Source organism: Oncorhynchus mykiss, chromosome 7, assembly GCF_013265735.2.
Source record: "Oncorhynchus mykiss isolate Arlee chromosome 7, USDA_OmykA_1.1, whole genome shotgun sequence".
Taxonomy (NCBI): domain Eukaryota; kingdom Metazoa; phylum Chordata; class Actinopteri; order Salmoniformes; family Salmonidae; genus Oncorhynchus; species Oncorhynchus mykiss.
This window is the reverse complement of record NC_048571.1, coordinates 87,756,831-87,778,871: the sequence shown is the minus strand read 5'-3', so window position 1 is coordinate 87,778,871 and position 22,041 is coordinate 87,756,831. Positions and strand designations below refer to the sequence as shown.

Genomic DNA, 22,041 nt, shown 5'->3' with positions numbered 1-22,041 from the left:
CCAGTGGGTTCTGGTAGTCTTTAATAGTTGATTCTAAGATTTGTATATGGTTTTGTGTTCGAGCCCAAAAGATTCTAGTGGTGTCTCAGTCTGTGAGACATCTCCTCTGGTGCATCTCCCCTTTCAAACTTGTTTCCTTCCCCCTCGTCGCCTCCTTTCTCCTCTTGACCGCCCCTCCCTCCCATGGCCACCCTATTGCTTCTTTCAAACATGTTTTCTTCCTTTGCTTTGTAATTGAGATTTATGCTTAAAGCCTGGTGAACCCGTATGGGGGGGGTGCGGTGGTGGTGCTGCTGCTGTGTGACTGTGTATAATTCCAGGCAAGAAAACAACCCAGAGTAGTTTGTCTTTAACGTCTTGGCTTCAGCTTCTTAATGCATACAGCCAAATGTACCGATGACACTGCAATCCCGGGCAGACCTTTCTCTCCCTGTTACTGTAGTTCAGCTAACAATGATCCATGTAGGATAGGATTCCTCTAAGTCCTCCTACTTCCACACTAGAGGGTTTCTAGAGCAGAGGACAGCCACCATGTTGTGTGTGTGTGTGTATATATGGTGTTTCTATAGTAATATGACTCTTGACTTCAGGGCACTCCGACCGCTTTCACACTGGATGTGTAACCAGGCCAGCTCAGTAGTGTGAAACGCCCTTTTGTTGGCTTCGTCCCAATGTCCTGTCCTTGGCTGCGCTGTCTGTCAGGAGCCTAAAGCCCTGTCTAGACCTGACCGTTCATGTAGCTTTTATATATTCTGATCATAAGAGTTCTGCTCGCGGCATTAAGAACGCGTCCGGATTCCATTTTCCTGCGCTATATTCAAATTCCAGTGTGCCTTCTACAAATGGAGGAATAAGTCAAATATGATAACATAACTGATGGCTTTAGCTAACCTCCTGTCGCTAGCTAACCTCCTGTCGCTAGCTAACCTCCTGTCGCTAGCTAACCTCCTGTCGCTAGCTAACCTCCTGTCGCTAGCTAACCTCCTGTCGCTAGCTAACAACGTAAAAGGGTTTGCATAACTCGAGCCAAACAAGAAATTGCTTACAAATGTTAGCTAGCTGGCTAGCATTTGATGCCAACAAACCCTTTTCTTGACACGCTGGAAGAGTATTTCCTCCAACGTCATAATGTTACGGTCCAAATCCCATTGGTCCCAAATCAAAAGTTATCTGGGGATTTGTGGGAGGAGTACTGATGACGTTGCCCACTGTGCTTTTGGGAGGCCTGATTTGCACTCCTGACCACCTCCCTTGAAGTGGTCAGACAGATCGGAACACAATCAGACCACTGACTTTTGTGCGTCGAGACCCGTATTTTCGATGTGATCTTTGTATCCTGATAGCAGAAGTGGCATGTGAAGTGTAGACACGACCTTGGTGTCTGAAGGGGTCTTTATCTTGTTGGTGATTTGTACTGGGTCATTACAGTATTGGGACACATTCATTGTGGACTCTCGCTAGGTGCTACACCAGGTATAATATTCCCTAAATAGTTCACTACTTTTTAACCATAGCCCATAGGTGTCCGGTAAAGTAGTGCATTATGTAGGGAATAGGGTGCCATTTGGAACATACAACTCTTGTTCCTCTGTCTGCTCATACAAAGCTGAGGCCAAAATGGAGTCCTGTTTTGTAGTTGAATTTTTCAGAATGGTCTTTGTGGTTTTGGGCACACTAGGATTCTAAATAAGTTTGTAGCAAATGGTCTGTGGGGGTCATGATGGGGGAGGCTTTGACAAATGATTCAAGCATTGACTCAACACCCCGGCGAGGCCTTAACTGATACAGAATTTCCCACTTCCCCAATTAACTCTACTGATGTCCCCCACCAAGACGAGCCTGTCTACTGATGTCCCCCCCACCAAGACGAGCCTGTCCGTTTTATTCAGAACTTTCATTAAAGTGCAGTATGTTGAGTATTAATATTAAAGTACTTTATGGTTAAGGGGATGCGCTGGCCTTCTCCCGTGGGTGTTTTATAGGAGATGAGCTGGCCTTCTCCCGTGGGTGTTTTATAGGAGATGAGCTGGCCTTCTCCCGTGGGTGTTTTATAGGAGATGCGCTGGCCTTCTCCCGTGGGTGTTTTATAGGAGATGCGCTGGCCTTCTCCCGTGGGTGTTTTATTGGAGATGAGCTGGCCTTCTCCCGTGGGTGTTTTATAGGAGATGCGCTGGCCTTCTCCCGTGGGTGTTTTATAGGAGATGAGCTGGCCTTCTCCCGTGGGTGTTTTATAGGAGATGTGCTGGCCTTCTCCCGTGGGTGTTTTATAGGAGATGAGCTGGCCTTCTCCCGTGGGTGTTTCATAGGAGATGCGCTGGCCTTCTCCCGTGGGTGTTTTATAGGAGATGAGCTGGCCTTCTCCCGTGGGTGTTTTATAGGAGATGCGCTGGCCTTCTCCCGTGGGTGTTTTATAGGAGATGAGCTGGCCTTCTCCCGTGGGTGTTTTATAGGAGATGCGCTGGCCTTCTCCCGTGGGTGTTTTATAGGAGATGCGCTGGCCTTCTCCCGTGGGTGTTTTATTGGAGATGAGCTGGCCTTCTCCCGTGGGTGTTTTATAGGAGATGCGCTGGCCTTCTCCCGTGGGTGTTTTATAGGAGATGAGCTGGCCTTCTCCCGTGGGTGTTTTATAGGAGATGTGCTGGCCTTCTCCCGTGGGTGTTTTATAGGAGATGAGCTGGCCTTCTCCCGTGGGTGTTTCATAGGAGATGCGCTGGCCTTCTCCCGTGGGTGTTTTATAGGAGATGCGCTGGCCTTCTCCCGTGGGTTTTCAGAATGAAGCTTCAAAACCACATTTCATTCATTATCCTCAATGGCTGTGAATCAGAACACTGCAGTTCTGACTCGTGTTCTCCTTCTCTTCATACTCGGTGAGATCTAATGATGGTGGTTTAGGTGACAGAAGTTGCTGGGAGCTGGAGTCGTGTGACTGGACTGTTAATGGGTTTATGGGGGCGGGGCTCATTGTTCTCTTACATCCTCATTGGCTCCCCTGAGGTGGTGATCTCATCCGAGAGGAATTCCCTCCACTATGTACTACACCATACACAGCTCCAGCTTGGCAGTCCCCGTACGGTCCCGTGAAATCATACATGACTTACTCCATTAGCTGCTCGTCTGTCTCCCGCTCTGCAGAATGGCATGAGTAGAAACCGACTGCTCTCAGGGCAGGCCTGGTTAGAGCTATACTGAACCTAAATATCAACACTGCATGTGACAATTTTCAAAAATTCTACTGAGTTAAATGTAAGGAAATTAGTCCATTGAAAGAAATTGGGGGCCCTAATCTATGTATTTCACATGACTGGGAAGGGGTGCAGACGTTCTAGGCCCACCCACTAGGGAGCCAGGCCCAGCCAATCAGAATTAGTTTATCCCCCAAAAATGGCTTTATTACAGACTAAACCCCCCCCCCCCCCCCCCCCCCCTCAACTTGCTATCTGTGGCGTTGTGACACAACTGCACATTTGATTGTCCCAAGCACAAAGTGCACCTGTGAAATGATCATGCAGGTTTAATCCGTCTTGATATGCCACACCTGTCGGGTGGATGGCATCTTAAGGAAGAAATGCTTACTCACGGGGATATAAACACATTTGTGCATAACATTTTTAAGAAGCTTTTTTTAAAAAAAAAAATTGTAATGGATCATTTCTGTGATCATTTATTTCAGTTCATGAAACATGGTACACTTTACATGTTAGCTTCACTAGCTCCTGATGTCTCATTGTGCTATTTATAAACACTTGACTGGTTCAACAGTTCTGGAGAATTACGGTGATCATGTGACATTAACGGTCTGCTTCATCTAACGCGTCGCACAAGTTGACTGCAAGTATTAACTTAAATATTTAATAAAAAAAAATTTGTTCTGACTTGACTGAAATAATTCCTTGTCTTTTTCCAAAACCCTGGTATACCGCCCAAGTCTAATGGTAGGCTCAACAGGTGTCCTGGGAAAGGGGGTGTGACACACACGGACACACACACACACACACACGGACAGACACACACACGGACGAACGGACAAACAAAGGCCTCTGTTTCTCACACAAACCTGTTTGTAATCTGGTACCCCACAGGACCATGGTCTATATCATGTACTCACACAGCCCTGTCTTCTCCGACATGTACATTTACCACTACACACTTATTTATTTTACCAGGTAAGTTGACAGAACACGTTCTCATTTGCAGCACCGACCTGGGGAATAGTTACAGGGGAGAGGAGAGGGATGAATGAGCCAATTGTAAACTGGGGATTATTAGGTGACCGTGATGGTTTGAGGGCCAGATTGGGAATTTAGCCAGGAACGTACAGACACCAGAGATTCTTCAAGTACCAACAGCTTTTCTGTTTGGAGTGTCTCGCTCTCTCTGGGTCTTCGTGAATACCAGAGCAGGAAAGATGGTGCCAACAGACTGCTGACGTACTCCAACCTGACTTTACTATTTTGACCTTTTTCCTGTTTTATTTTTTTGTATTTAAAGCTCACACCATTATCACTTACCTTCAAGTACTTTTGAACAATGAATCAACAGCTACTAATCTCAACCTATTTCGGCTCCTACTTCAACTCAGCTATTCCCTAGTTTACACTGGACCCTAATCCATTATTTTGGGCTACCCAAGAGACAAGTGACAATGCTGTAGAAGGGCTGGAATCCCCGCCTTTTACATGTTCTTTTTTTTTATTGGCAAAAGACCAGATACTGGAGAACAAGATGGGCAAGCTCAGTTCAATAGTTTATACCAACGGGATGTGAAAATTTAACTGGATAGCGGATTTAGCAACACCACAGGGGCGTTCCTCTTTAAACAACTGGTCCACAGCTTCTGCTCACCAAACTACACTTTACATGTTGCGTTTTGTATTTTTAAGTGGTTGTTTCATGAGCCTAAAAAGATCACAGGAATGTTTTACACGCACAAAAAGTGTTGTCATTGTGTGTAAATGTTTTGGCTTGCTGCCAGAATTTAATGTTCATTTTTCTACCATAAACCGCCTCAAACGTTTCAGAATTTGTCAGTACATAAAACCCTCCTCACAACCCGCAGACCACGTAACCACACCAACCCAGGACCTCCACATCCGGCTTCTTCGCTCCGCGGGATCGTCTGAGACCAGACACCCTTGGACAGCTGATGACACTGGGTTTGGATAACTGAAGAATTTCTTCACAAACCGTTTCGGGGGAAGCTCGTTGTCCAGGGTCTTGACCCGACTGCATTTCGGTGTCGTAACTGACTTCAGTTTGCAAATGTTTACCTTCGATGGCCGCTGGCACGCAGAAGTTTGTATTAATCCTGGTCTCAACTGTACCGAGCAGACTGAGTAGGCGAGCGGGTTACTGATGTCAATGTTGTGAACAGAGCGCCCCATGGTGTAAGGGCAGCCATAAACTACGGACAACGAACACAATTTCGTATTTTATCTATAGTTATTTTTGAATGCACAGCGATACCGGGATTCGATCCTAAGGCCCATTGTCGTGCCATTCATCATCACCTCATGTTTCTGTACACAATTTCTGGAATCTGAAATGTCCCAGTTATACCATAATCACCAGACATGTCGTCCTATTGAGAAACTCCTGGTAGATACAAGACATTATCTGTAATCATCACGCCTGTCTATGTAACAGTATAGACCTCACGTCCGTCCCCTCGCCCCGATCTGGGCGCGAACCAGGGACGCTCTGCACACGTTAAGTCACCCTCGAATCATCGTTACTGATCGCTCCACAAAAGCCTCGGCCCTTGCAGAGCAAGAGGAACCACTTCAAGGTCTCAGAGCAAGTGACGTCACCCGATTGAAACGCTACCACCGCTAGCTAGCTACATCTACATCCCACCACTCAGCGAGCTGTACAGAGCCGTAAACAATGTTCGCCCAGAGGCAGCTTTTATAGTGGTCGGAGACTTTAAAGTGGGGCGACAAATCCTTTTTAGCAACACGTCTCGTGCACCACGAGGACAACTTTTAGTCTACCCATAGAAATGCATGCAAGGCCCTCCCTCGCCTTGCTTTCAGCAAATCAGACCATGACTCCATCCTCCTGCTTCCCGTCTACAAAAACTCTAACCGAAGTACCAGTGACGGGGCTCAGTATTGATGGTGTCAGACAAAGCGAATGCTAAGCTACAGGACTGCTTCGCTAGCACAGACTAATGTTTCTGGGTGGGGATGCTGGTTCTGCCAGTACTTCATTACAGGACTGCCTGCTGGTTGCATCTTGGTCACATGGCTCAAATCCTCTGTTTTACTCGGCTTAATATCAGATAATATGATTTAGTTCGAGCTGTAAGATGAAAGCTGATTGTATTAACTACCATACTGAAGGAATGAGTCTAAGCTATTCTCATTTATCGTCTCATGTAGTCAGTGGTTGTATTTGTTAACTGTTGGCACAGCGTTAGGTTTGCATCCTGTTGACCGACTGCAGGTGGGGCCAGCAACACAACTCACCATGACATCATCAGACGGGAACCAGATTGTCCCGCTGTGGTGTGAACCAGAAGGGGGAAACGGTCAGCTATTTTATTTTTGGGATACACAAATCGGATGCAGACGTTCCGATGTCAGTACATTTTTACTGTTGAAGTTAGGCTTTCTACGATGCTAAATGGACGTTCACTGTAAAAAATAGTGTCTCCAATGTTTCATAGATGTATGAAAGAACCTAAACGTTATGGTAAAAATTGTCTAACTATTGTTACTGTTAACGGGTTAGGCTTTCAACATTTCACTCACATCGTCAGTATACTCTCTGACGCGCCAGACAGTATTTCCCCATTTTTATTTCCTGATAATTTTGTGCCTATATGAATGAACCTTGTTACATGACATCAGTTAATGTCCTCTGTGTTATGTAGGGTAATACATTCATGTCTGCAGGTTATTGTGGCACGATCTCAGTCGCACACTTCCTGTCCTTGGAATGTTTCCTGAACTGAAGAAACACCATAAGACAGTCATTGTTACAGCTCCCTCCCCTCCCGCATTGCCCTCTCGCTCCCTCCCTTCTCCCCCTTCTTCTGTAGTATGGATGTTGTCTAGGAGTGTTTGTTTGGTCTCCATAGCAACCGGGGGAGAAAGAAGGAAAAAAAAATAAGCAGCTTCCAAAACCCCCTTCAATCGTTTATCTGGTTTGGAATTATGTGTTTGGAATTTGGAACGTAAAGTGGTGTTTGGAATTTGGAATGTAAGGGTTGCGCATGAGACATCTAAAGTGTGTTTCAACTCATTCATGAGGCTTCCTGTTGGTGTTAGGACAGGTGTTAGATGGGGCTGTTTTTTTTAACTGACCTGTTCTTACAAAGTGAAACAAACCTTTTTTAAAAGTGGATTAAATTGATGAAACAAGACTTTTTGTTACATATATATTAAGACTAAAGTGTTAAGTCCAATTTATTTACAGTTAATTTGAATAGACAGGCACTCCTGTTGAGGTAAATATCGCTTGTGAACAGCCGCCCGCTGTAAGGCAAACGGGCTCCTTCCTGTGGTTTAATTTCCTTTCCGATCAGCGGAGTAAGGAGACTCTAGATTTAAAGGTCTATATCGTAGTTTGGACGTGGGCCTGTAGCATTCACCTCCCTAAAGTGGATTTCCAGATGTGACGTCGGCTCCCAGGACACACTATCTAAACTGATGGGATGACTTGGATGTTTTCCACTGAAGAGCAGTGTTCAAAGACCTCATTGGATCTAACGTACCGTACTGCGTGTTGTGTTTCTATACGGGTGGAGGCCTTTAGCCAGTCATTTCTACTACAGTTCATATTATAGCTTCACTCCCTGGACATTTTAATTTCCACATTATCTAGTGGTGCACCAAGTCTTCTCTTTTCCCTTGCTGGGTGCCCGACTGCACCTTAGTTACTTCTCTAGATTTACGACTGCCACTCAAGTCCAAACTAGTCGGTGGTTCTGTTCTTCCCTGGCCTTATCCCATTCACCTGGCTGGGGTGAGAAAAGGACAGGATTTAGTTGAACCAGAATGAAACAATGGAACCGTGATTTGTCCTAGCAAGTTGTGTTCTGCTGAATTCAAAGACCTTGTTCCCTTTCCCCCACCCCCTGGTTCTGGAAGCTATTTAAAGGGATAGTGTGAGATTTTGGCAATTTAAGCCCTTTGCTTTCACTTGCAGTTAGAAGTAAGTTGACGGTTGTTTATGTAAACCATTGCTAACTAGCTTTGGTACAATGACGAAGTTGTGCTTACGCTAGTTAGCAACTTCCTTAACTTCACGCAGATGCATAAAAGTATCCATGGGTTCATCGGACAGGGTGCGTAGAATCTGACACTCCCTTTCATTTTACGGCTGGGCCTTGAAGGACTGCCCTTTTAAGCTAATGAGCAGTCGTTATGACTAACTAATTGATATTTGTCTCAAAATAAGATGGTTGTTTTATGAAGGTTTTTAACGGACTTGCCGAGTTAAGTGTAAGATTTTGCAATGACGTCCTCCCCCGGGAAAACCCTCCCCTAGGCCGGACACCGCTGGTCCCATTATGACCTGCCCTGTGGGACTCCCAACTATTCAAAATGACATGCTCCCATAACTGGTTTTAACCTCAGATTGATATTAACGTCTGTTTATCGACTTATTTAGGAAAAGTCAAGGACGGCAGCGGGGCATGACTTGTTCAGTGGCAGAGTAATAAGGTTTATTTCATGAGCAGTCCCAATGACCCCTAGCAGCTCAAATGTCTAGAGACATGGTCTTTAGCGTTGCTAAATGTACTAATGTAAAGGATGAAATATCGTCCCCTCTGTCGGTGTACGTAGATGTGGTGCTTTTCAGTTACACCAAACGGAGCTGGCAGGGGTGTGATGTGCCCTTAACCCTCTTAGTCCCCATACATCCTCTGGGGAAGCCATGTCTACCAGGCCCCTAACCCTCTGGTCCCCCTACAACCTCTGGGGAAGCCATGTCTACCAGGCCCCTAACCCTCTTAGTACCCCTACATCCTCTGGGGAAGCCATGTCTACCAGGCCCCTAACCCTCTTGGTCCCCCTACATCCTCTGGGGAAGCCATGTCTACCAGGCCCCTAACCCTCTTGGTCCCCCTACATCCTCTGGGGAAGCCATGTCTACCAGGCCCCTAACCCTCTTGGTCCCCCTACATCCTCTGGGGAAGCCATGTCTACCAGGCCCCTAACCCTCTTGGTCCCCCTACATCCTCTGGGGAAGCCATGTCTACCAGGCCCCTAACCCTCTTGGTCCCCCTACATCCTCTGGGGAAGCCATGTCTACCAGGCCCCTAACCCTCTGGTCCCCCTACATCCTCTGGGGAAGCCATGTATACCAGGCCCCTAACCCTCTGGTCCCCATACATCCTCTGGGGAAGCCATGTCCACCAGGCCCCTAACCCTCTGGTCCCCATACATCCTCTGGGGAAGCCATGTCTACCAGGCCCCTAACCCTCTTCCCTTCACCCTCTCTGGGCTGGCTGGGGACCAGGAACCGGGGATTTGTGTTAATGGTTCAATGTGATTCTAGGACTCATACACATGGCAGTTCAGATGGTCTTGGTTGTTTAGAGGAGAATTTCTCCCTTCTGCCTGTCATGTCTCAGCTCCCTTATCCTCTGTCTGGCGTGCTCTACTCTCCTCCAGCAGTGCCTCAGACAGCGAGGCTCTGACTTAGTCCTGCCCTCTCTAAAGAGATGTTTGGCCTGCAGGGTCTTTCCAGTGAAATAAGGTTAAATTAGTCATTCTCTCTGTGATGGACCGTGAACAGCTGGGAGATTTCCCAGCCTCAGAGCTGTTAGGTTAGGGCTGTGAAACTCAATTACTGGGGGGGGGGGGGGGGGGGGGGGCTGATTTAATCAAATTAATGTTATTGATTCGTAAGGTACTCGGCGCTCACACCCCTCCAGGAATTGAGTTTGACGTCCTTGTTCTAGGTGGACAGTTAAGGCTGGAGATGGTCCAACTTCAGCAGGCCTCTGGTAGTAACATACTGTAGTTGTTAGGAACAGCCGAGGATTCCCAAGACGTAGTAACATACTGTAGTTAGGAACAGCCGAGGATTCCCAAGACGTAGTAACATACTGTAGTTAGGAACAGCTGAGGATTCCCAAGGCGTAGTAACATACTGTAGTTAGGAACAGCCGAGGATTCCCAAGGCGTAGTAACAACCGCACCAAGACATTTCCCATTAGAGGTATCGTAGTGTCAACTCTTTATTTTAGCCAACTCCGCTGATTTGTCTACAGATTGACGAACCGTGACCTCAGCAAAGCAGTTGCTTATCAACAAAGTCATTACTATCTGGACTATCCAGGTTTTTTTTCCTCGTTTACTCACCCAGGAGTGGCAGGTCGACAGGTGGTTAGAGCGTTGGACTAGTTAACCGAAAGGTTGCAAGATCGAATCCCCCCCGAGCTGACCAGGTGAAACTCTGTCGTTCTGTCCCTGAACAAGGCAGTTAACCCACTGTTCCTAGACCAGTTAACCCACTGTTCCTAGACCAGTTAACCCACTGTTCCCCAGTAGGCCATCATTGTACGTAAGTATTTGTTCTTAACTGACTTGCCTAGTTATAACTAGCATTTGTCCTGTGGAACGTTGGAAGAGGGGTTGTCTGTCAGTATACACCACACACAGTATATAGACTCTTTGGGAAGAATGATGGCTCTTGGTTTCTGAAGAATAGGCTCTCAACCCCAATTTCAATACAATGGGGGGGGGGGGGGGCTGTAATTGCCAAAGCAAGTGAAGTAGATAAACAAAAGTGAAGAACAGTAAACATTACTGAAGTTCTGAAAGAATACAGACATTTCAAATGTTGTATGTCTATACATACCTCTCTGTCACCATGGTGATGGCCACTTTCCACCCGCCAATGTCTGACAGGGTAACTCGACACAGACCGACACACTAACACGGCTCTGGGACAGACGTTTGTTGCTCCTAGGGAAGTGTTCAAGACCTTATTTACTTCAATTATAAGACGGGGATCTGTGAAATAGAAGTTTTAGTCAGTAACCACAGTGGTTTACTTTGTATTTTTAAAACAGAATTGTTTCGGAAGGGCCAGTCGCGTTAAATATTCCACAGGTACTTTATAGGGACAGAATGTTATTCCTAAACTATGCTACACACACGGCGATCCTGCAGAATAAACTGCTTTCCTCGGTCTGCTGCTGTCCGTCAGGCTCTGACAGAATGACTGTCTCGTAAAATACATTTCAGTTGAGCTTGTCAAAAAATAAATGTTTTATTGGCATGTATGATAAGATACTACACTTATCTGTTGCTATTTTTTAAAAGCCAATCTGTTTAGTGTTTATGCTGACACATGGTTGTGTACGTGGGATTCTGCCTCAGAGTCCTTCTACACGTTCATATTGTCGTGAGCTCTTAGTCACAGCATGGTCCATGGCTGGTCATGGATGATTTGTTGGTATGCATTACAATACAAACTGGAGTTGAGGCTCAACTCCTTGTCATGCAGTGTATTGGGTCATCTGTCTCTGTGCTGTCTAAATCGGTACCAGACTATGGGGGTGTCAAACGGAGTCTATGGGGGGGGGGGGGATCGTCAAACTGTCTCTGGGTTGTGTTAGGTACTCCACTTTAGCTGGTTGTCTTGGTCTTAATTTAACACATTGAAGCTGGGTTTTTCATTTCCTTTCAGAGCCAGGCCAGCTACTATGGGCCCTGGTCTAAAGTAGTGCACTATATAGGGCCCTGGTCTAAAGTAGTGCACTATATAGGGCCCTGGTCTAAAGTAGTGCACTATATAGGGTGCCAGTTCAGATGCACCCCGGTACAGCCCCTGCTATCCAACTGCCAGGGAATATCTGTCCAAATTTCAGAAAGTGCCATATGCTCTCAAAGCGGTCTGCCTGTTTGGTATAAATCAAGGTTGCTCTGGTCTGAAGCCGTAGGGTTCAAGCCAGTACTGTTTATGTATTAGCATAGTGAGAATAATAATAATAATAATGGCCCCAGGACTGGACCCTGTGGAACTCCCCAGATTTTATTATTAAGTCATAGTAAGTAATAATTTGTTCATGACGCTCCACACAACTCGTACAGACAAGAAGCACGAGAACTAAAACAGAACCACAATGTGAAAATATACTTCAAATAGAACTATAAACATCAACATTTTGTACAAAAGTATTTTTTATTTGACACACAGTAAACACACACTGGGCTGTGTTGGGTAGGGTAGGGTGTGTCATCAGCTGTGGGTCAGAGTTCAACTCCTGCTCTGCTCACACCATTGTTATGCGCTCGCTGACAGGATGTTTGGCAGAGATGGCTGATACTGTGTACACACACACACACACACACACCTCTTGAAGCGTTGTGAATGGTGCAGTTGTGGACAGGGTGCAGCCCCTCCAGGTTGGGCAACGTTCTGCTCTGACCGAAAGATTGACAAACTGCCCATCCCATCCCGTCTCTATAGCAGTCTCTTGTTGTGGTGATGTGTATAATGAATTACACACCGCTTGAAGATGACACCTATTGAATGGTTCTGTACTAAATGGCTCCCTATTCCCGTAGGGCTCCAGTCAAAAGTAGTGCACTATATAGGATATATGGTGCTATATAGGACGCATCCACTGTTTGAACGATAAATCACTTCTGTAAACTGTTGTGACATAGCTGTTGAGCAATATTTTTCAACAGCTATCTGATTTCCCAACTGTTTTGGAGGACAATCTCTTCTCTAAACTTCAAGGTTTAATTTTGTTCAATTGTTTCTTGAACAACTGTCTACTTGTGGACCATGCCCCGAGCAATGGTTTTCTACCTGATGCTGTACTACGTGTGTCTTACTCTGGCCAAAGTCAACCGTTTTCCTCATCTGCAGTCTTCAGAGATGAGCTAATGGGGGTCCTTCCCCCCCCCCTATTGAGATCAGTGAATGAAGCTGTTTTGGTGTTGTGTTGATCAGGATGGCCTCACCAGTACGGTCTGAGGGAGAGCTATGATACTGTATGGGTTGAAGGTCATCTTAACCAGGGAATTTCAACATGAAGACAGTACAGTGCCTTCAGAAAGTGTTCATTCCTCATGGCTTAATCTACATTTTGTAACATTTTTGGAATTCAGGCTGTATATTTACCTAATAGTATCATCCATCTACACACACACACACACACACACTAGCCTGTAATGACACTGAACTTTGTTTTTAGAAATGTTTTGTTAATTTATTGTAAATATTGCATTTACGTTAAGCATTCCCACCCCTGAGTCAATACTTTGTAGAAACCCTTTTCTGGGTAAGTCTCGAAGAGCTTTCCACACCTGGATTGTGCAACATTGTGTTTTATTCTTTTCAAAATTCTTCACGCTCTGTCAAATTAGTTGTTGAACATTGCTTAACAACCATTTTCAGGTCTTGCCATATATTTTCAGTAGATTTAAGTCAAATCTAAGTCTGCTTCTCAGGGATATTCACTGTCTTAGTAAGCAACTCCAGTGTAGCTTTTTACATTGTGTTTTGGGCTATTGTCCTGCTGGAAGGTGACTTCATCTCCCAGTGTCTGATGGAAAGCAGAATGAACCAGCTTGTCCTCTAGGATTTTGCTTGTCCTTTAGCTTCACTGTATTTTTAATCCAGGATAAACTCCCCAGTCCTTAAGTGCAAGCAGACTCATAACATGATGCAGCCACCACTATGTTTGGAAATATGGAGTGGTACTCTGCTGTGTTGGATTTGCCCCAAACAACTTTTTGTCCTGAATACAAAGTGTTAATTGCTTTGTCACCTTTTTTTGCAGTATTATTTTAGTGATTTTAATGTTTTGGAATATTTTTATACTGTACAGGCTTCCTCGTCACTCATTTAGTATTGTGGAGTAACTACAATGTTGGTCCATCCTCAGTTAGTATTGTGGAGTAACTACAATGTTGATCCATCCTCAGTTAGTATTGTGGAGTAACTACAATGTTGATCCATCCTCATTTAGTATTGTGGAGTAACTACAATGTTGGTCCATCCTCAGTTCTCATATTACAGCCATTCAACTTTGTTTTAAAGTCCCTATTGGCCTCATGGTGAAATCCCTGAGTGGTTTCCTTCCTCTCCAGCAACTGAGTTAGGAAGGAGGCCTGTATCTTTGTGTACTGATACACCATGCTCAAAGGGATATTCAATGTGATTTTTTTTTTTTTTTTTTTTTTTTTTTCTCCAATTGGTGCCCTTGGTGAGGCATTGGATCTCTCTTTGAAATTCAATGCTTGATTAATGGACCTTACAATTATCTGTATGTGTGGGGTACAGAGATGAGGTAGTCATAAAAATCATGTTAAACACTATTACACGCAGTGAGTTGTTGTGGCTTAAGCACATTTTTACTCCTGAATGTATTTAGGCCATATAAAGGGGTTGAATACTTACTGACTCGAGACATTCCAGCTTTGAAATGTTGTATTAATTTTAAAAACATAATTTCACTGACATTATGGGGTTTGTTTAGACCAGTAACAAAGTTGAAAAATAATATTTTAATTCAGTGTGGAAAAGTCAAAGGGATGTGTACTTTCTGGAGGCACGATCTGTTTTGTCAAAAATACTGGCATTATCAAGACTTTCTCCTCCTGTCCTTCGTCTTCCTGCTCCTCCTTCCTCATTGCTTTCAACCCCCTCTTCCTCCCTTCTCTGTGCTTTGTCTTCCTTCTCCCTTCGTCCGGACAATAAATGGTGTTTGTGGATGTGAATCTGAAATCTGATCCTAGATCTGTCTCGCCCCTCCAGACTCGAAGGCCATAGTGGACGGCAACATGAAACTGATCCTGGGCATGGTGTGGACCCTGATCCTCCACTACTCCATCTCCATGCCGGTGTGGGAAGACGAGGTGGATGACGAGGCGGAGAAGAAGACTCCAAAGCAGAGGCTTCTGGGATGGATCCAGAATAAAGTGCCAGACTTGCCCATCAACAACTTCAGCAGAGACTGGCAGAGTGGCAAGGCCCTGGGAGCCCTGGTCGACAGCTGTGCTCCAGGTAGGTTCTAGGGGTCAGGGTGTGTACAACAGTCTATTCGGATGTCTAGAGGTCAACTGGTGGTGATCGTGTGCTTTTTGTTATTGGGTGTGTGTTTTAGGATAAGGTTTCGATATTGATAATGTGAGTGGTTTTTATTGACCTTATTGTTTGTGCAGGTCTGTGTCCTGACTGGGAGACGTGGGACAACAAGCCCTCGGACAACGCCCAAGAGGCCATGCAGCTGGCTGACGACTGGCTGGGCATCCCTCAGGTGAGAATAACACTTGTCAGGGAGTGCTCTGGTCCCTGTGAGGCTGGGGTCAGGGGGCCCTCTGGTCCCTGTGAGGCTGGGGTCAGGGGGCCCTCTGGTCCCTGTGAGGCTGGGGTCAGGGGGCCCTCTGGTCCCTGTGAGGCTGGGGTCAGGGGGCCCTCTGGTCCCTGTGAGGCTGGGGTCAGGGGGCCCTCTGGTCCCTGTGAGGCTGGGGTCAGGGGGCCCTCTGGTCCCTGTAATTTGTTTCTGACAGTAAACTGACAACATTTCTCCCAAATAAAAATGTAATTTAGAGCATTTATTTACAGAAAATGACAACTGGTCAATATAACAAAGATGCAGTGTTGTCAGACCTCGAATAATGCAAAGACAATAAGTTCATATTTTTAAACACAGTACTAATGTGTTAACTTAGGAAGCTGACAGTAGTTTATCGAATCAATAAAAAAAAAAAAAACGCTTAACTATAAATTGTAAAGATGGAAATTGATAATTTTAGTGGTCATTTTTTTTTGAGAGTTATATTTACCTACCAGGTGGGTGCAGCATTCAAACAATCAAAAGCGTTATTGAAATCAATCATACAACACGCCCAAGTTAAACGTCTGCAAACAGTCTAGCTGTTCCAAGAGTTATTAACATTATTTATACAACGGGTGGGTCTAGTTCTGGACGTTGATTTGGTTTAAACCACGTTCCAGCCGGTGTCTAGTCCACAAGTTACCACCGGCTAAATCTATGATGTTAAAATGCCTATTTACTCAATGTTCAATCTCTCTGCGCAATCCACCGTCTCATCAGCCCAGCCAGGCAATTTATAGACTTGATGTCCACTTTAAAAAGCATGTAGACATGATCTCCCATTTCTTTTAAGACTAACATTTGGTTTTCAACAGCAGAGATTTGTATAAACCTGTCTGTCTCTGATACTGGCAACATTGTAGTTACACTCCAGACTTCCTCTGTGGCGTTAACCCTGCCTCCAGACTTTCTCTGTGGCGTCAACCCTGCCTCCAGACTTTCTCTGTGGCGTCAACCCTGCCTCCAGACTTTCTCTGTGGCGTCAACCCTGCCTCCAGACTTTCTCTGTGGCGTTAACCCTGCCTCCAGACTTCCTCTGTGGCGTTAACCCTGCCTCCAGACTTCCTCTGTGGCGTTAACCCTGCCTCCAGACTTCCTCTGTGGCGTTAACCCTGCCTCCAGACTTCCTCTGTGGCGTTAACCCTGCCTCCAGACTCTCTGTGGCGTTAACCCTGCCTCCAGACTCTCTGTGGCGTTAACCCTGCCTCCAGACTCTCTGTGGCGTTAACCCTGCCTCCAGACTCTCTGTGGCGTTAACCCTGCCTCCAGACTCTCTGTGGCATTAACCCTGCCTCCAGACTTCCTCTGTGGCGTTAACCCTGCCTCCAGACTTACTCTTTTATCCACAGCCTCAACACCAGCAAAGTTTTGAATACTGAAATCTAGATAATTTGACGCTGACCACTTTTCCTGACCCATGTGACGCGAACAGCAATAATTGTAGGTTGTCAGCAGAACTCAGGGCCTCATTGTGTGTTGTCTGGAGAGGCTATCTGATATTGTCGGGTGTCTGTCTTCTGTCTTAGGTGATTGCACCAGAGGAGATCATCGACCCCAGTGTGGATGAACAGTCCGTGATGACGTACCTGTCCCAATTCCCAAAAGCCAAACTGAAGCCTGGTGCTCCCCTCAAACCCAAACTCAACCCCAAGAAGGCCCGTGCATATGGACCAGGTAATATATAAATCAAACTTTTATCCAAAGTGACTTTCAGTGCAGTGAGTGCATTCATTTTTAATGTCTGATACCTGAATAAATGTTACCCACAACCCCAGCATTGCGAGGAATAACTTCTCCAAAACCGCACAACATTACTAGGCCCAGGCTTAATAATGACACCTTTTCTAAGTCCTACGGTGTGCCTGCCAAACCCATATCATGTAGCGGTCTACACCGAGTCAACAAAACATTAAGAACACCTCCCAGTATTGATTTTGCACCCCCCCTTTTGACCTTAACAGCCTCATTCATCATTTAGCTGTCTTATTGCTTATGGGTAGAAGCTGTTCAGGCGGAGACATTATGTACAAAGATCAGCTTACAATCACTGAGACAGATTCCATAAGTGTTATTTCATAGTTTCGATGTAGTCACTATTCTACAATGTAGAAAGTACTCAAAACAAAGGAAGAGGACAAATACATCGATAGACACAGTTTATCTGCTATAGTAAAGCTGATCTCCCCTCTTTAAGGAAACACAATGGAGAGGTCCACCTGTAAGTTGTTGCTTTAATGCCTGGTTCATTCGTTACTGGACAGGATGGCCTGGATTCCCCATCTGATCAATAATGCACAGGCCGGCTATAGGTTCAGCAGCACTTTCCCTCCCATCAGACAGGAGAATGAAAGCACCGTGTTCTCTGTTCCATCCATATGCTACAGTATCAGACCCCCTGGTCTCTGTAATCCTTGGACCCTGAAGAGGACATGCCTTTCCCTCCGTGTAACATAAGTCCTGGATTTCACGTTGCTTTCTGTGAAGGAGAACACACTGCTCGGACACTTTATTTGCACTCCGTTTCAAATCAACCTCATTGAATCTCAGCTGATCTGATTCTGAATCCGTTACTGAGGGATGAAGACCTGCGTTACTACAGACCTCCGGAGACTCTTATTGAGTACAGTCTCCTGCATCTTCTACAGTAGAGTATCTGGTGTGTTAATCAGGCGGTTCTCTCCCTCCCCAGGTCTGGAGCCAGTAGGTAACAGGGTGTTGCGTCCTGCTGTCTTCACGGTGGATGCTTTCAGTGCAGGTCAGGGACAGGTCACTGTTTACGTGGAGGATCCAGAAGGAACCAGAGAAGAGGTGAAGGCGGTTCCTAACGAAGGGAAGAAAACCTTCAGTGTCACCTACATACCCCAGGTTATGGGTCATCACAAGGTACAGTACAGCAAAGTCCCTTTGTAAAACATTCATGCAGCTAACCATTACTACGAACTGATCTTGTGCCATTCCCCCACAACGCGGTCTGTTGCGGTGACCGTATTTCCACCACACCAGTGGTCACGAGTCATGAAGGTAGTCAAATTCCACATGTAGTCACGGTAACTAGTCTGCTCTGCTGCTGATGGTCATTAGTAGCCTACCAAACTTGTTAACTACCTGGTACTCAGCACTCTATTGTCCCTCTAATCACTGACATCAAAGCAAATGTAATGGACAATCTAATCAAACACTTCATGAGAGCTCATGTTGCGCAACATTTCTATAGGCTATGCAATTGCGTGTGAAAACAGAGCGATGGCCTCTACTAAAAAGAGGATCCCATCAGCTTTCTATCAACTTGGCCCATTTATTTCTCAACTTTCCTAATATTAAACTTATTAGGCTCATCTTTACAACAGGAGTGTAGCCTACCTGACTGGCATGAAAATGAACTACGGGAAAGTTGTCGTCCTGCTATTGAAGTTCATAGATGTGTTTTTTTAAGATGTGTTTTTTTTGCCGCTGCCCTTTTCAAAATGGCTGCATGATAATGATCCGTTCTAACTCGTGTTATTTAGTATATGTAAAGACCAGATGATTAAATCAAGAATAGTCTGATGGGTGATATTATCCTATCGTTTGTGCGTTATTATTGTAATCATAATCGCACACCTCATGTAGCCTTACCCCACAGGCCTATGTTTTGATAAGTTATTTGGTCACTTTTAGTTGTGATGAACTTTATTTAAATTAAGGACATCAATCCATTTTACAAGGGGTTTAAAGCCTAACTGGGATACATAAGCAGAGAGTTTGGGAAAGATCATTTTCACCATAAAGATGTCCCTTCTATAATAAAAGCATTATCTGCATAATCACATTTAGAGGTTGCGTTTGATAATGGTGTTTTCCCGCTAATAGCCTACCATGTGTGTGTTTCTGCGCTTAAAATGTGAAGAAATGCATGTTAAGCTAACCGTTCTGATCTATTGCGTACATAATTTTTTTTGATGCTAGTATTAATTTGGGCACTCGCTTCTCGCTACTGTTCCAGACTGTTTTAGAATATTTATTTCTCGCACAGAATAGTATAGGTTGACCTATGTACTATGGGGGACATGAGATTGCCGTAGGCTAGTGCTTTTCCTGTTCGTTAGGCATACTCTTGTTGTCTGACAAATTCAATGTGGACATTTCTACCAATACCTTGAATCTGCACCTCGGAATTGGATAAGGACGCGGCAGTTGTAACCCTGATAAGTCTGTCTTAATTGGAATTGGATTAAGACGTGTGTGTGTGGTTGTGTCCCCGATGTGTCTTCACTTGTAGCCTGTGAGAAAAGCGCTGATCACATGAGGTGCTTCTGAGCATGCAGCTGGGAGAAGAGAATTATAAGTATTATATTTAGCCCAAGGGCAATAGGCATGGAATTAGTTTATTTTGCGTTCATTACGGACACGCAAAGGGGATGGCGTCGATTTATCTTTAAGCCCGTCGGGCTTTATCAACCGCTGGTCAAATTGTGAATGAGAGACTGAAGTGTGTACAGCCTGCGCAAAAAAACAAAGCAGAGCTCATGCCTTTTTTCCAAGCAACTTTTTTCAAATCATTCATTGCATCATGCAGCCTTACAATGTATTAAACATCTGAACATGTAGCCTGAAGTTTGTAGAACAAGTTACATTTAACTCTACATTAAGCATTTAATAATACCTATTTCTTTAACCGCTCAACACAGAATAGCCACGTGCACTTCAAATCGTTTGGAGAAAATATTTATATTTTCTTCAGGTTTGTGCAATTGTTTCCTTCATACTATAAAATAATGCCACTGAATTCTAAGCAAATCTAGTCCATTAAATGAACTAGTGGTAACCTACAGCCATTTGGCATAGCCAGATCAGGACCTAACATAAGGACAACTCAGTATTCTGTTCTTCTGAAATAGACTACATTTTCTTCATATGTTTCTTTAGACCTGTCTAAAATAAATAATGGATTTATTGTGATGGTGTAGACTACTACATGGCTTTATTGAAAGGTGTAGGCTATATTACATGGATGTATTAGAATGTAGATGTTCCAGAGGTCTGCATCAGTGGCTTGTAGGCATGTGTGGAAACCTGAATGCCATTTACCCGATGACACAATTTGACTGCCCCAGTCCTACCCACAACAGCATCTTCACTTCATTTGGCAAGCTCTTGATTCAGTTCTAGAGTCAAGTTCTTCACTTGACCGGGAGCTTGTCTGATAGTGTCTAAATTGTTTGGCGGCATGAGATACCACTTCCATGTTGATTTTTCTGACATGGTTGTTGTCTTGTCTAGGTGACTGTGCTGTTTGCAGGCCAGCAGATCCCCAAGTCTCCGTTTGAGGTGAGCGTGGACAAGGCTCAGGGAGACCCCACCAAGGTTACAGCCAAAGGTCCTGGACTGGACGCTATAGGAAATATAGCCAACAAACCTACATACTTCGACATATACACTGCAGGTTGGTTCTCCTCCCACAGCTCCTTCTGTTAGTAGGATAATAACTGACCAAATTCGCTGCGTTGTTGAACTTTGTTTATTAGCAATTTGAAGTTGTTGCTTTGTAGACTGGTCCTAGATCTGTATGTTTATAGCAGAAAAGTGAATCTAGGTGCTTTGGCTAAAGTATTGCTGTGTTCCTCTCACAACTAGGGGCAGGAGTGGGAGATGTGTCGGCTTTCATCAAGGATCCCCAGGGCAGACCGTTGGAGGCCATGGTGGAGGATAAGGGAGACAGTGTGTTCAGGTGTACCTACAAGCCCACCCAGCAAGGTCCTCACACAATCACCGTCACCTTCGGAGGCATCGCCATACCCAAGAGTCCTTCTACTGTCAACATTGGACCAGGTGAACACTAACCTAAGCCTAGTGGGGGGGGGTTTAATCAATTATATGGATTGTATTTTAACCTTCTGAAGACAATCCAGTCATTTTACATTTTCAACCCTACTAAACCTTCTGAACTTTTTTTAAATTGAAGAGCTTTATTTCGATTCTAGAACCCCTGTTCCCTAGGTCTAGCCAATATATAACTCTGGCTAGATTCTAGAACCCCTGTTCCCCAGGTCTAGCCAATATATAACTCTGGCTAGATTCTAGAACCCCTGTTCCCCAGGTCTAGCCTATATACAGAACTCTGGCTAGATTCTAGAACCCCTGTTCCCCAGGTCTAGCCAATATATAACTCTGGCTAGATTCTAGAACCCCTGTTCCCCAGGTCTAGCCTATATACAGAACTCTGGCTAGATTCTAGAACTCTGGGTCTGACACAATTGGGTGTACATAGTTTGTCTTGTTAGTTTCCACTGAGTGGTCAGCTGCCTCCCCCGGCTCAACTCATGTCTCACCACCTACAGTACTTACTCACCCTCTCAGGGGGGGGGGGCGGTGAACTGGCTCGACTCTGGCTGTCAGGTAGCTGCTGGGTCAGGGCTGAGAGGGGATGGAAAGGTGTGATTAGGAAAAGATGAAAGTGGACAGAAGGAGAGCATTAGGACTAAAGGCGTCAGCATGGTTCGGCTGGCGCCTAGACAAACCTGGCTAGCAGAACAGAACCAGTGTGCTGGCATACACTTAAGTCCTTCACTTAGAAAAAGTGGCAATAGTAGTGTTTGTCCATTTAAGAACTCAAGATATCTGTCATTAATGTTGAAGTTTTTGCGGCGGAGATCTAAATGGTAAATATAACTAGGCTGTTTGCTGCAGTATTTCTCAATGGGAGGGACGAGTCCTCTCTAGTTGAATGACAATACTTTGTTGACTAA

The 22,041-nt window shown here is 45.0% G+C and overlaps 1 protein-coding gene across 2 annotated transcripts in view; it reads left to right on the top strand.

Annotated features, from left to right (window-relative positions):
• The window catches only part of LOC110528679 (filamin-B), a 113,439-nt gene that overhangs the window by 19,128 nt on the left and 72,270 nt on the right, over positions 1-22,041 (top strand). For both annotated transcript variants that reach the window (XM_036984306.1, XM_036984305.1), the window contains exons 2-7: positions 14,734-14,982; positions 15,141-15,235; positions 16,843-16,990; positions 18,006-18,199; positions 20,576-20,738; positions 20,930-21,124. In XM_036984306.1, the coding sequence (XP_036840201.1) occupies positions 14,734-14,982; positions 15,141-15,235; positions 16,843-16,990; positions 18,006-18,199; positions 20,576-20,738; positions 20,930-21,124 (1,044 nt within the window). The remainder of the gene's footprint in view (positions 1-14,733; positions 14,983-15,140; positions 15,236-16,842; positions 16,991-18,005; positions 18,200-20,575; positions 20,739-20,929; positions 21,125-22,041) is intronic.